At 31.4% G+C, this 15,762-nt stretch overlaps 2 protein-coding genes across 2 annotated transcripts; both read right to left on the bottom strand.

Annotated features, from left to right (window-relative positions):
* Positions 1-6,691: 6,691 nt before the first annotated feature.
* LOC139854003 (uncharacterized mitochondrial protein AtMg00810-like) lies at positions 6,692-8,095 on the bottom strand. Its single transcript, XM_071843337.1, has 2 exons — positions 7,874-8,095; positions 6,692-7,624 (listed from the first exon to the last, which is right to left on the bottom strand). Exons 1-2 carry the CDS (start codon positions 8,093-8,095, stop codon positions 6,692-6,694), a joined length of 1,155 nt encoding a protein of 384 aa, XP_071699438.1.
* A 737-nt stretch (positions 8,096-8,832) lies between these two features.
* On the bottom strand, positions 8,833-11,148 carry LOC139854002 (uncharacterized). Its single transcript, XM_071843336.1, has 4 exons — positions 10,833-11,148; positions 9,656-10,734; positions 9,410-9,574; positions 8,833-8,853 (listed from the first exon to the last, which is right to left on the bottom strand). Exons 1-4 carry the CDS (start codon positions 11,146-11,148, stop codon positions 8,833-8,835), a joined length of 1,581 nt encoding a protein of 526 aa, XP_071699437.1.
* Between the last annotated feature and the right edge of the window lie 4,614 nt (positions 11,149-15,762).

The following is a 15,762-nucleotide window of genomic DNA, read 5'->3' as shown; positions in this document are numbered from 1 at the left end:
GTACCGAAATATAACTTTCGTTCTCATTAGATCAATAATATTTATTTTATTTTGTGACACTAGTGATCGAAAATCCTCAAAAATCTTGCCTTCACCACTACCCATAATCCGTTTCAAGTTATACTTCAACCAACGTTGCAAAACTTGGTACTCGAGGAGTACTCGATCAGTACTTCTTAGGATGTACTTGGCCACTCGGAGAATACTAGTCGGGGAGTACTCATATGTTGATCAAGTTTGACTTTGACCAAATTTGACTGAGTATTGTTTGAATTTTGACCAAATATGACCGTGTATAAAATAATTTTCAAGTAATTCGAAGTATTGGACGAATTTTGACCGACTTTCTAGTAATCCCGAGTTATTTCATTCAAATTGGTGGCGTAGATAGCACTCACGGAATTGAGAATGTTATTTGCTCTTCTTTCGTGTACATGATATGTATGAAATTTGCTAAGTCAGTTTCAGCAGTATAACTTAGTTGTTGCTGTACTAGTTCTTCATAAACATTACGTCTGTTGATAAAGATTTTGTCTGTATGTTTTGTATTTCTATTCTTCGATATTCTAGTGAAAATGCTCAAACACTTCGATTTGGCCATCCTATTTCAGCAGCATAACTTAATACTATCCAACCTGTGAGTAATTTATATATTTTCCACCCCAAAACAACATTTGGATTTTTTTTATTATTAAGTTTATAACTTGATCCCACTGGCTGTTTAGAAAGTTGCTATGTTCGCTTTGTTGATTAGTCTTTTTTATATTAAATCAGAGCTGAGTGAGTTGGAGAACATGTCATTCAAAATGTCCGGCTGCCACCGAGGAGGATCTACATTTTACAAGTTAATGTTAGAAGCTGGGAAGAATTTTCATTGAATGCATTCAAGCTACCAAGTCCTGTTTATTTATTTGTTTTGCGTTTCGATGTTCCACATGTCATACCCCGTCCAAAATCTTCCTAAACGAATACAATAACATCTGATACCATTGCGATGAACAGACCTCTATATGCCATGAACGACTCCATGTAATATCTTTAAAATGAGCAAACGCACAGCGGAAGACTTCTTTCAAACCTGAGAATAAACATGCTTTAAAGTGTCAACCAAAAGGTTGGTGAGTTCATTAGTTTATCATAAATAATCATATCATAATTTTAATAGACCACAAGATTTCATATTTCCATTTCTCATAAACATACATCCCATGCATAGAGACAAAAATATCATTCATATGGATTGAACACCTGGTAACCGACATTCACAATATGCATATAAGAATATCCCCATCATTCCGGGATCCTCCTTCGGACATGATATAAATTTTGAAGTACTAAAGCATCCGGTACTTTGGATGGGGCTTGTTGGGCCCGATAGATCTATCTTTAGAGTTCGCGTCAATTAGGGTGTCTGTTCCCTAATTCTTAGATTACCAGACTAAAAAAGGGCATATTCGATTTCGATCATTCAACCATATAATGTAGTTTCAATTACTTGTGTCTATTTCGTAAAACAGTTATAAAAGCAGCGCATGTATTCTCAGTCCCAAAAATATATATTGCAAAAGCATTTAAAAAGGGATTAATGAAACTCACGCATATAAATATTGTAAAACAGTTAATAAAGAATTTGCATGTATTCTCAGCCCAAAAACTTAAAGAGTAAAAGGGGATCAAATGAAACTCACGCATATAATTATTGTAAAACAGTTAATAAAGCATTTGCATGTATTCTCAGTCCCAAAAATATAAAGAGTAAAAGGGAATCAAATAAACTCACCAAATGTATTTTGTAGTAAAAATACATATGACTATATTGAACAATGCAGGGTTGGCTTCGGATTCACGAACCTATATCAAGTATTTATATTAACACAAAGTAGTAATCGAACAAGTTTATATATGTTATTATTAATAATATACTTGTTATATTATAAGTTATATAGATAAATTTTTACTTAATCTATATATTTTACATAGCTAATACTTATCTCATTAAATTTAAAATATAGAAATTACTCATTTAAAATATTATTTAATATATAATATTGATATTAATGTAGTTAAGTCTTATGTCATAAATATATTTTTATATAAAAAATCTTTAGTTGATATATTAATAATACTAATAATAATAGTGATAAAGATAATACTAATTTTAACAAAAATGATAAAAAAAACAAATAATGATAATAATAATAATAATAACTATAAAATAATGATTTTTCTAATAACAATAATACTAATACTTATATTAATAACTATAATGATAATAATACTACTAATAATAATACTACTATTTATGATAATAATAATAAAACTAATGATGATAATAATATAATTCGTATTAATGATAATAATAATAATCATGTTATTAGTATTAGTAATAATAATAAGTAACTTAAAATAATAACAATATTAATAATTATTAATAATGATAATAATAAGAATAATAATACTACCTTATAAGTAAAGGCTTCAAAAAATTTTGAAACTGCCACTGCCGTGACTCGAACCCAAGACTTCTCGCTAACCCAATAACACCCAAACCATGTGCTCTATCCAGTTTTTTTTTTTTCTTTCTAAATTATATCTTAACTAAATCTATATATCTCTTTCTTCCTGATTCTAGCCTGCTAATAGCCCAACCAGAATTCGACCCAATTTTCAATAGAGTAATAATAGAAGCCCAATTTAAAGCCCATTTCGATTTTTAAATTTTGATAAAAATATATGCAGTTGCCTAGATTCGAACTCAGGACCTCTTGTTCAAAGACCACTCCCATAACCACTCATCCGTTCCCTTCATTTCTGTTTATCTCCTAACTAAAAATTTATATAACCCGTTTTTATTTTCTTCTTCTTCACAATCAATTCATCACCACTTGTCATTTTATCTTTATTAATATACATCATAATCATTACAATTATCACGTAATTTCCATCATCAAATCATCTTTATGCATCCTTTGCCATCATGTATCCATTTAAAAAAAAAATCAAGTGGGTTATATGTTTAAAAAGTGGTCGGCCATAAAGGAAAAAGTGTATGCACAATAACATCATCTTTTTAATCTCCACTTTACATCACCTTACTTAATATTAAGTCGGCATGTTCATTGTAACAGGAAGCCGAAGCAGCTGTAGCACATCAAGAAAAAAAATAACAATGGTGAATGTGTGTGGTTTTCGAAGGGAACCAGAACACATACGGTAGCAGCATTTTAATGATGATTTGGTGGTGATTTTTGATGGTAGTTTAAGATCCAAGTAGCGGTAGCAGCGACAAAATAATTGCCACATGGTTGTTGGTTTATTTGGACAGGAAACAGTAAACGCAAGCTGTAGGAGTAATAGTTTACGGGCTGTTTGGTTCGTTACTTGGGTCTGATTGAAACAGAAATAATAAAGAGTAGCAGCAGTTTTTGGTGGGCTGTTTTGGGTGGTTGTGGGTGACGGATAAAGATAGTGATGGATGTGGTTGTCGGTGTTGGAGGATGGTGATCCATGGAGAATTAGTGAGCGTGGTGTGTGTTCTATCAATCAAAGGTGTTGTTCGATGGTGGTTAATGGCATATGATATTCGAATGAAAACAGAAAAATTAAATGTGAAATGGTGAGGCGTGTTCATGGGTTCGGAGCAGGAGACAAACAACCGATGATGTAGTGGTCATGGGTAATGTGATGAAGGTGATGGCGAATATTAATGGTGTTTGGCCTTCGGCCATAGCATGGTGATAATGCTAAAAACGAACATATATTTCATAGCATTATTCCTCAAGAAAGACAAGCTTTTAGTTTCAATTGTTCTATTTACAAGTGATATTCGTTTAAATAATAAAAGGTGAAGACAAAAGACAGATTCGACGAATTGAAGACGCAAACGACCAAAAAGCTCAAAAGTACAAAATACAATCAAAGAGGTTCCAATTATTGATAAGAAACGTCTCGAAATTACAAGAGTACAAGATTCAAAACGCAAAGTACAAGATATTAAATTGTACGCAAGGACGTTCGAAAATCCGGAACCGGGACCAGAGTCAACTCTCAACGCTCGACGCAGCGGACTAAAAATTACAAGTCAACTATGCACATAAATATAATATAATATTTAAATAATTCTTATAATTATTTAATATATTATATTTATTTATAAAACCGTCGGTAAATAAAGGGCCAAACTTGTGTGAGCTGTATTTACAAACTCCGCGACTCGCTGAGTTTGAAGGCCAAAAGGGCCGCGAGTCGCGGAGGCCCAAATTCTGAAAGTCCCTATAAAGCCAACCGAATTCTGATCATTTTTCACACTCTTAATCTATCTCTCTTTCAATATATACGTAAAAATATATATATAATTTATATTTTAATTTTAATTTTAATTTTAAATCCTAATAATAAGGGTATGTTAGCAAATGTTGTAAGGGTGTAAGTCGAAATTCTGTCCGTGTAACGCTACGCTATTTTTAATCATTGTAAGTTATGTTCAACCTTTTTAATTTAATGTCTCGTAGCTAAGTTATTATTATGCTTATTTAAAACGAAGTAATCATGATGTTGGGCTAATTACTAAAATTGGGTAATTGGGCTTTGTACCATAATTGGGGTTTGGACAAAAGAACGACACTTGTGGAAATTAGACTATGAGCTATTAATGGGCTTTATATTTGTTTAACTAAATGATAGTTTGTTAATGTTAATATAAAGATTTACAATTGGGCGTCCCTATAAATTACCATATACACTCGATCGGACACGATGGGCGGGGTATTTATATGTACGAATAATCGTTCATTTAACCGGATACGGGAATGGATTAATAGCCACTAGAATAATTAAAACAGGAGTGAAATTATGTACAAGGACACTTGGTATAATTGATAACAAAATATTAAAACCTTGGGTTACATTCAGTCGACATCCTGGTGTAATTATTAAACAAAGTATTAAAATCTTGTTACAGTTTAAGTCCCCAATTAGTTGGAATATTTAACTTCGGGTATAAGAATAATTTGACGAGGACACTCGCACTTTATATTTATGACTGATGGACTGTTATGGACAAAAACCAGACGGACATATTAAATAATCCAGGACAAAGGACAATTAACCCATGGGCATAAAACTAAAATCAACACGTCAAACATCATGATTACGGAAGTTTAAATAAGCATAATTCTTTTATTTCATATTTAATTTCCTTTATTTTATATTTAATTGCACTTCTAATTATCGCATTTTTATTGTTATTGTATTTAATTGCACTTTTAATTATCGTACTTTTTAATTATCGCAAGTTTATTTTATCGCACTTTTATTATTTGCAATTTCATTATTGTTATTTACTTTACGCTTTAATTTAAGTCTTGTATTTATATTTATTATTTTACATTTGGTTTTAACTGCGACTAAAGTTTTAAAATCGACAAACCGGTCATTAAACGGTAAAACCCCCCCCTTTATAATAATAATATTACTTACATATATATTTGTATTTTTATAAAAGTAAACTAATATAACGTTAAGCTTTGATTAAAAGATTCCCTGTGGAACGAACCGGACTTACTAAAAACTACACTACTGTACGATTAGGTACACTGCCTATAAGTGTTGTAGCAAGGTTTAAGTATATCCATTCTCTAAATAAATAAATATCTTGTGTAAAATTGTATCGTATTTAATAGTTTTTCCTGTAAAAATATAAGCTATTTTATATACTACTCTGCTAAAACATCAAGTATTTTTGGCGCCGCTGCCGGGGAACAATCTAGCTTAAAAGCCGGAAGCGCAACGCTAATATAAAAAAAAAAATTTAGTTTACTTTTATTAAAATTCGTTTTTATAAAAATACGTTTTAAATATTCGAAAGTATAAAAAGAAAAACAAAAATTTATATTTTTAAGATTTTGTTAAATATTTAAGTTTTATAAAGTTTCTTTATTTTTATTTTGTAAAAATATAAGTTTTATTTAATTTATTTTATAAATATATTTTATAAATATAAAATTGAAAAAAAAAATTTAATATATATAAATCTATTTTAATCAACCAAAAATATGAGTATTCACCAGATTACAACTTTAGAAAATAAGAACTCACTCAAGAAACAATAACCGAAATCAAAACACTCTTGCACTACACAATAATCTGAACCACAATCTACACATCAAGATGATGATGCAGAAGAAGAAAATTAGATGAAAACCCTAATTGAGAATATTTGAGAGAGAATAATCGAATGAGGCTACAGTGTCTTAACCCTAACATGGAATTAGGAGCTTATATACCCACTCAACATAAGCCGGATCATATCATCAAGTGGAGTGGGCTGGATCAAAACTTAAGTAGGCTTGAAAAGCCCAATAATAATAGTTTAAAGAATAAATTAAGAAGCAGCCCAATAAGTCTTGAAGCCCAGTGAATCAGTCCAGTCCAATAGAAATATGACAATAGCACTCCAAACCCTTGAACTTTATCAACTCAGCTACAAAACCTGTAAAGTGCTAGAATTACCACAAATGAGTGTATAGGATATTAAAAGATAAACATTCCAAACTAAACTTGTGTTATGAATATAACCTTTTAACACCCCTCCTCAAGTTTAGTATGGAACAAATCTATAAGCCCTAAATCATCAGACAACAATTGATGCTGTTTTATTGAAAGACCTTTTGTTAAAATATCACTTAAATTGTTAAGTGATTGAACTTTTAAGACTTTTAACAATTCCAGTTGAGATTTTTTCCCTTAAATAATGTAAATCAATATCAAAATGTCTTGTTTTTTCATGAAACATAGGATTGGCACTAATTTGAATTGCAGAACTGTTATCACAAAAAAGTTCAACACGTAAATCAACTTTTATATTAAAATCAGATAACAAGTTCATAATCCATATTATTTCACAAGTTGCAACAGCCATAGCTCTAAATTCTGCTTCAGCAGAAGATCTAGAGACTACAGACTGTTTTTTGCTTTTCCATGAAACTAAAGAACCACATAAATAAACAAGATAGCCAGAAACAGATTTCCTATTCATTTTACATTTTGCCCAATCTGAGTCACAATAAGCATGAAGATTGAAATTATTACTTCTGACAAGATGAAGACCTTTACCTGGTTCCCTTTTCAAGTATATAAGAGTTCTAAAAGCTAAATTTAGATGTGAATGCAAAGGAGCATGCATATACTGACTCAAAACATGCACAGTAAATGAAATGTCTGGTCTTGTCAAAGTCAAGTAAATTAATCTTCCTACTAATTTCTGGTATTCAGTAACATTAACTAATAAAGGATCTTTATCAGTTGGATCACAATTGATAGACACATTAGGTTCAATTGGTGTGCTCATAGGTTTACAACCTAACAGACCATAATCATTTAAAAGTTCCAAACAATATTTCCTTTGAGATAAACATATTCCTTTATTAGTTTTAAGCACTTCAATTCCAAGAAAATATTTTAATTCACCCAAGTCTTTTATTAAAAACTTTGATATAAGAAAAACTTTAAACTCATTGATTTTATCAACATCATTTCCTGTAATAACAATATCATCAACATACACAAGCAAAGCTATAAACACACCATCTATATTTTTAATATAAAGAGAGTAGTCAGACCTACTCTGAACAAAACCATTTTCAACAAGAGCTTCATTAAGTTAAGCATTCCATTGCCTTGGAGCTTGTTTAAGACCATATAAAGATTTGATTAATTTACAAACTTTGTTATTTTCATATGCATCTTTATAGTAGCCTTCTGGAAAATTCATGTAAATTTATTCATTTAAGTCACCATAGAGAAATGCATTATTAATATCAAGTTGGAATAAAGGCAAGTTATATTGGACTGCAAGAGTTATAAAACATCTTACAGTAACATGTTTAACAACAGGACTAAAGGTTTCTTCATAGTCAATGCCTTCTTTTTTACTGTAACCCTTAGTCACAAGTCTGGCTTTAAACCATTCTATATCACCATTTGCTTTGTATTTTATTCTATAAATCCATTTACATCCAACAGGCTTTCTATCATCAGGTAAATCAGTGATTTCCCAAGTGTTATTTCTGTTTAAAGCCTCAATTTCAAGATTCATTGCTTCAACCCAAGTAGGGTCTTTACAAGCTTGTGGATAAGTTCTAGGTTCAAGAGTTTTATCCAAGTTGGAAACAAAACATAAGTTTTCATAACTTAAATTTGAATAGTTAACAACTCTTTCAATACCATATTTGACCTTTCCTTCTATAAAATAATCATCAAATTTTTTTGGAAGAACAGTACTTCTGGAAGTTCTCCTTACATTACTAGTGTGATCATTATTAGTAGATGACAAGGATTGCCCTCAGGGATTAAAGTTTGTTCTTCATTATGTGTTGCTGTAGGACTATTCTCATCTTGCGAATCATCACTACTGCCATCACATGTTTCATTCACTCTCCATTCATCATTGGGACTTGGAGCATTTACAGTGTGATTTTTAAAAATATCATCAAAAAATATTGTGTTTTATTAAAAACATTTTCTGAAAAATCATTTGAAGAATCATTTAAAATATTTTTGTTTAAGAATTGATTTGTAGCAGACTTTGGTTTTAAAGGGAAAACAGTTTCATAAAATTTTACATCTCTAGAATAAAAAATGCTTCTGTCTTCAAGACTAAGAAGTTTGTAACCCTTTTTGACACTTGAGAAGCCTATTAAAATACATTTGATTGATCTGCTACTAAATTTATCTTTTGGATTTAAATCAACAGAAAAACACAAACACCCAAAACACTTTAAATGGGAAAGATTTGGCTCAATTTTATACACCATTTCATAATGAGACTTTCCATCAAGCACAGCAGTTGGATTCCTATTGATCAAATAACAAACAGTTAAAATACATTCAGACCACATATTGAGAGGTAATCCCCCCTGAAACATAAGTGATCTTGCTACATTTAGCAAGTGCCCGTGTTTCCTTTCAACAATACCATTTTGTTGTGGTGTGTAAGCACAAGTGGTTTGATGTATGATTCCTTTACTGTTTATGAAGTTAGTAAGTTTATGATTTATAAATTCTGTCCCATTATCACTTCTAAAAACTTTAACCTTTTTGTGGAATTGAGTTTCAATAAGTTGAACAAAATATGTAATGTTATCATAAACCTCATCTTTTGTTTTAATTAAAAATACCCAAACAGCTCTTGAATAATCATCAACCACAGTAAAAAAAGATTTAAATCCTTCTCTGGTTTGAACTTTAAAAGGACCCCACAAATCTAAGTGAACAAGTTCACCTAAATCTGAGATTTTATGATCACTTAAAGGAAAAGAACTTCTGCTTTGTTTAGCTTTGTGAAAAATATCACAAGGCTCGTTATTAATTTTGTTCACAAGATTAAGTTTATTTTTAGAACATTTAAAACTTGATCAGAAGGATGGCCAAGCCTCATGTGCCACAAATTAGATGATGCAGCACAATTAACAGAATTGTCATTGATTTTATTCTTACACTCATTTTCAAAATTATTGAAGATGTATAAATTACCTTCTTCTTTACCAATACCTTTTATTTTCATGTCCCTCAAATCCTGAACAAAGCATTTTGAATCATCAAAACTGACAATTAATTTATTATGCTTGGATAGTTTGTTAACAGACATAAGACTCACATAGTATTCTACAACAACAAGAACATCAATTAATGTTATGAAATTGTTTAACACAAGATTTCCAGTTTCTTTTATCAAGGCTTTAGTGCCATTAGGATGTCCAACAGTTAAGTTCAAATTAGAGATGTCAACAACATTAACTAAACCCTTACTGGATGTAGTCAGGTGTTGATTTGCTCCAGAATCAATAATCCAACCATTATGAACATGTTTGGACTGTGTAAGATTATAATTGAAGAATTTGTTAAAGTGCAAATTAAATTTTGAACTGCCATTGAAGAAGATACCTTCCATGGAAGACATAGAGCTTGTAGGAGCAGAACTTGGAACATCATTGATCAAACTAAGAAGCTTAAGCATTTGTTCATTAGAGAAAGAAATGGGAGAAGTACCACTTGTGCTTGCTTCATTAGAAGCAGCATGGTTGTTAGACAAAGATTTAAAAATGTTTTGATTTTGGTTGAAGGTCTTATTCTGATTGTTGTTATTGAAGTTTCTTTTAAAATTAGGTGGATAACCAACAATTTCAAAACATCTTTCAATAGTATGACCAATTTTATTGCACTTTTTAAACTTTAAGTTTGGATTTGGACCTCTGTTATTATTGTTGTTAAAATTGGACATATTATTGTTGTGGTTATTATTGTTTAACTTGTTTGAAGCTTGAACTGCAAAAGCAGAAGTTTGAGTTTTATTATTAACATCTTTTAAAGAATTGAGTCTGTGTGATTCTTCTCTAGAAATAATAGCATATGCAACTTTTACATCAAGCAGTGGATCTCTTAAGAGTATATTACTTCTTATTGGCATATAAACATCATTTAATCCAATTAAAAATTGCATTAACTTTAACATTTTGTTATTACTTTCCATAGATACATCATTTAATCCAATTAAAAATTGCATTAACTTTAACATTTTGTTATTACTTTCCACAGATACAGATGCTGCACAAGTACAAGCATCTGCACCACAAGTGCAGGGTGGTGAGGACACCATTGAATCATATTGTTTCCACAAGCTGTTAAGATTATGATAATATTCAGATAGAGGACTATCATTTTTTTTGAAGAATTTATCTTATGATGCAAATTAAAAATAACAGAACCATCCTTTTTATCATAAGTTTCTTTCAGATCATTCTAAACATTCAAAGCAAGATTATTAAAAATTTGACCTGAATAAAGTTCATCAGTCAAAGTCCCCAAAATCCAAGATAATACAACTGTATTACACCTATCCCATTGTGCACTTAATGCATTATCTGTTGTACTTTTAACACATGTTCCATTAATAAAACCAATTTTATTTTTAATACCCAATGCAAGAAGCATTGATCTACTCCAGATATTGTAATTTTCAGTCCCTTTAAGCTTTACTGAAATAATAGGTGTACCAGAAATTGTATCACTTAGATGAAGATACAAAGGGTCACTAAAATCAAGTTTATTGATTAAGGTTACAGTCGAGGTAGCATCCCCACTATCCCCCATGATAACAATAAAGTCAAATAACAAACAAGATCAGATATGTAAATAGATAGCAGATAATACGAACAAATAGCAGATAATAACAAAACATATAGCAAATAATATGTAAACATATATGAATTAAAATCTACAACTTAAACCGTGCTTGATCAGATTTTCACCAATCTCAAAGGATTGGGATCAAGAATTAGGCACAGTGTTGTAAATCTTAACAAACTAACAGATTAAACACACAAATAAAAAATAAAAGAAAGGTTTAGATGTAACCAATCAGTCACAAGTGATTGATGATGCAGCGGAAGTCAGATGAAAAGTAGAAGAACACCAAACCCTAATTTGAGAGAAATTAGGGTTTTCAGTAACAACCAGTAGATCCAACGAATAATCACCCACACGATCACAATCGAACCCAAACAGACATAAACCAGTAGATAAAACCACCAAGAACCAGAAGAATCAGACGGATTGAAGAAACCCTAAATTTATTCTTCACCAACCGATCAACACGAGAATAATCAACACGAATCGAGCCTTACAGTTCTGATACCATGTGAAAATATGCAAGACAAACACCAATAACCTTCAATTACAGAAGTTAAACTACTTTAATCAACAAAAAATATGAGTATTCACCAGATTACAACTTTAGAAAATAAGAACTCTCTCAAGAAACAATAACAGAAATCAAAATACTCTTGCACTACACAATAATCTGAACCACAATCTACACATCAAGATGATGATGCAGAAGAAGAAAATTAGATGAAAACCCTAATTGAGAATATTTGAGAGAGAATAATCGAATGAGGCTACAATGTCTTAACCCTAACAAGGACTTAGGAGCTTATATACCCACTCAACATAAGCCGGATCATATCATCAAGTGGAGTGGGCTGGATCAAAACTTAAGTAGGCTTGAAAAGCCCAATAATAATAATTTAAAGAATAAATTAAGAAGCAGCTCAGTAAGTCTTGAAGCCCAGTGAATCAGTCCAGTCCAATAGAAATATGACAATAGCACTCCAAACCCTTGAACTTTATCAACTCAGCTACAAAACCTGCAAAGTGCTAGAATTACCACAAATGAGTGTATAGGATATTTAAAGATAAACATTCTAAACTAAACTTGTGTTATGAATATAACCTTTTAACATATTCTTGGTTTTAAAAAGTAGGAGTAAATTTGCTCTCTCTTGAAATATTTGGCTATGTAATCCTTTGTAAACTTTTGTAACTCAATCTAGTAATTACAGTTATGGTATCGTTTCTTTTGGCCTACGTATCCAGTGCCTCTTTCGGTGTTTCAACATCTCAAATATGTTCGAGCACATCTTATTCTAATGTTGTCTTTAATACGGTCATTGCTTTCCCTGCTTTCACCTTCCCCTTTCTAAGTCCACCACTGTTATCTTCTACCACATGTTGGCGAACTTCATTTCCATTCACCACATCCAACAAATCTCGTCCTTGCATAAATGGCATTATCCAAGTCGAAGCTGTATTATAGTTTTGATTGTTAATTTCTTGATCCCATCAGCAACTTGTAGGTCATAGTGGTTTGACTCTCATATCATATATTGAATGTAGAAATATATCACACACTTTGACAATGGTATGTTTTAGGTAGAAAGGAAATAACACATAGAGACGTGCACATAAAATTGTGCCTTTTTCTTATATTGAACTAAAGGAAACTAATGCCTAGCTTATATAAAGGCTTACAACGAAAAATAAAAGCGTAAGAATACGAACAACTTACTACCAACTTAACTATTCAAATTAAAGCATAAATAACGGATAGTGTGATGGGACTAATTTGTTGGGAAATTACGGTCTCAATAATTTCCACCACCCAGCCCAACAATAATAGTAAAGAAATAAAAATAATACACAACACAAGATTTAACGTGAAAACTCCAAAACAGGAGAAAAACCACCGGCCCCCAAAGAGAGAAATACACTATATCACAAATTGTTACAATGATATAGACGAGTCTCTTAAGCCAACTACACTATCCAAAATATTTAACTAATACATCTCTCAAACAATGGTAAGAAAGAAAGAAAGAAATAATCAAATACTTAAAGTGTATTGATTTGTGCAATTTGAAAATGAGGCTTAACACTCCTTTTATAACTAAGTCACCCCCTCCCACTTCTTCCTCCCACCTATGTGGGATAACATCCATTCACAAATACAAAGCAACCATATTCATTTCTTCTAACCAAAAGTTCCCAACACTCTAAACAGAATTATCATACTCCACCATAAAGAGTATAGCACTTAGAATATCACATTCCAAGCATTTTATATCGGCACATGTTGTATACCCAGCTGAACTGTTATGGTGCAACTTCCTGTTTGACTTTCCCTGGAAGTTTCATCAGCTACAACATCCGTTTTCACCACACAACCTGCATAAACGCCAAACCAATGCCCATGTGCAATTGTGGAACAGCTAACGAATATCTTTTTCCATGGTGGCGCGGACACACCATGAGGATGATGTGACTTCAGAAGAATTCATCACTCTCCGTAACGACGGAGACAATGTTAGAATCTTTGGAGCCATTTGCCGAATTAGTTCCACCGGGACAATTAACCCTTACATGTCCAGTCTTCCCTCACTTCCAGCATGTCAGATTCTTTCTAGAGTTTCTCTTCTGCCTATCCGAACACAACAGTACCGTAGCTTCTGATGACGAGACCCCGTTACCTTCCAATCTTTTTTTCTCGGATAGGAGCTTTGATGATGTGCGAGGTGGTACGCGAAATACTATTATTGTTTACTACGAAATACGACGAAATATTACACAAGTTTTATAATTTACGGATGGGATATACCTAAACCATGCTACAACACTATAGGCAGTGTACCTAATCGTAGAGTAATGTAGTTTTTAGTAAGTCCGGTTCGTTCCACAGGGAGCTACTTGAAAACGTACTATATTTTTATAGAACTATATATATATATATATATATATATATCTATATATATATATATATATATATATATATATATATATATATATATATATATATATAAGTAGTATTATTATTATTATTATAAAAAGGGGGGTTTTACCATTTAATGACCGGTTTGCCGATTTTAAATAAAGCGTAAAGATAAATGACAATAATTAAAGTGCATAAAATAAATTGCGATAAATAAAATGACAGTAAATAAAATTGCGAGTAAATGAAAGTACGATGAGGAATACAATAAAATAATTATGCTTATTTAAACTTCCGTAATCATGATGTTTGACATGTTGATTTTAATTAATTGTCCTGGGTTAATTATCATTTGTCCTGGTTTATTTGATACCTATCTGGTTTTTGTCCATAATAGTCCATCGGTCATAATTATAAAATGCTCGGCAAATTTAACCTTATACCCGAAGTCAAATAGTCCAACTAATTAGGGATTCGAACTGTAACAAGGTCTTAATACTTTGTTTAATGAATACACCAGGTTATCGACTGTGTGTAATCCAAGGTTTTAATACTTTGTTAACAATTACACTAATTACCCTTGAATGTAATCCACCCCTGTTTTAATTAGTCCATGATACGTTAATTTATTCACTTGGCCATAATGAATAATAAATTACCCAATCCAATTGATTAAATTAAATGATTTGTAAAAGATGTCGTATAAACGTCACTAAATAGGACATGCATGATCATTTAACAATTATTAGATTAACTAATTTGAAGATAGGTTCGACAGGCTCCAAAGAATTGTCATTCGATTAGAGAATACCCCCCATCTATTAATGGTCCATGGTCCAATGTCCACAAGTGTCGGTCTTTTTTCCATACCCTAATTATGGTACAAAGTTTAATAACCCAATCTTAATTTTTTAGTCCAACATCACGATTACTTTGGCTCAAATAAGCATAATAATAACTTAGTTACGAGATATTAATTTAAAAAGTAAAAACATAGCTTACAGTGATTATTTATCGCGTAGCGTTACACGGACAGAGTTCCGACTTAAAACCCGTAAAACATTCTTACAATAGCCCAACTAAACCATAATTTATTATTAATCTTAAATTAAAATTAAAATTATAATATAAAAATATAAATTGAGAGAGATAGATAGATATGGTGCCATGGATTCGGCAGAGGGCTCGGCCTTTTATACGCCATTTCTGAAATAGTGTGCTCCGCGAGTGTGGAGGTATTGGTCTTCAAAGCTTCGCGAGTGCGGAGGTCAGTTTTCCAGCTCATCTAATTTTGGATCCTAGCTTGTCGACGTTTAATATATAAATATAATATATATATAATTTATATAATTAATTATATATTATATTATATTTATGTGCATAGTTGATTTGTAATTTTAGCTTTGTTGCGTCGCGCGTTGATAGTTGGTTCATGTCTTGGTTTCGGATTTTCGAATGTCTTTCCGTACGCGTAGATATCTTGTACTTTGTGTTTCGCAACTTGTACTCTTGTCATTTTTAGACGTTTCTTATCAATAAATTGAACCACTTGAATTGTTTCTTGTACATTTGAGCTTTTTGGACGTTTGCGTCTTCAAATCTTCGTTTTCGCCTTTTGTCTTCGCACTTATTTATTTAAACGAATATTACTTGAAAATGGA

The sequence above is a fragment of the Rutidosis leptorrhynchoides genome, chromosome 6 (assembly GCF_046630445.1).
Source record: "Rutidosis leptorrhynchoides isolate AG116_Rl617_1_P2 chromosome 6, CSIRO_AGI_Rlap_v1, whole genome shotgun sequence".
Classification (NCBI taxonomy): Eukaryota; Viridiplantae; Streptophyta; class Magnoliopsida; order Asterales; family Asteraceae; genus Rutidosis; species Rutidosis leptorrhynchoides.
This window is presented reverse-complemented; position numbering and strand designations above follow the sequence as displayed.

Coding starts and splice junctions, on each gene's coding strand:
- LOC139854002 (XM_071843336.1), bottom strand. CDS start 11,148: ATGGGGGATAGTGGGGATGCTACCTCGACTGTAACCTTAATCAATAAA. Junction 10,735..10,832: donor GACTGATGAACTTTATTCAG/GTCAAATTTTTA, acceptor TTGCATCATAAG/ATAAATTCTTCAAAAAAAAT. Junction 8,854..9,409: donor TTGGCCATCCTTCTGATCAA/GTTTTAAATGTT, acceptor TTTGATCAATAG/GAATCCAACTGCTGTGCTTG.
- LOC139854003 (XM_071843337.1), bottom strand. CDS start 8,095: ATGAATCTTGAAATTGAGGCTTTAAACAGAAATAACACTTGGGAAATC. Junction 7,625..7,873: donor CTGTTGTTAAACATGTTACT/GTAAGATGTTTT, acceptor GGTTTTGTTCAG/AGTAGGTCTGACTACTCTCT.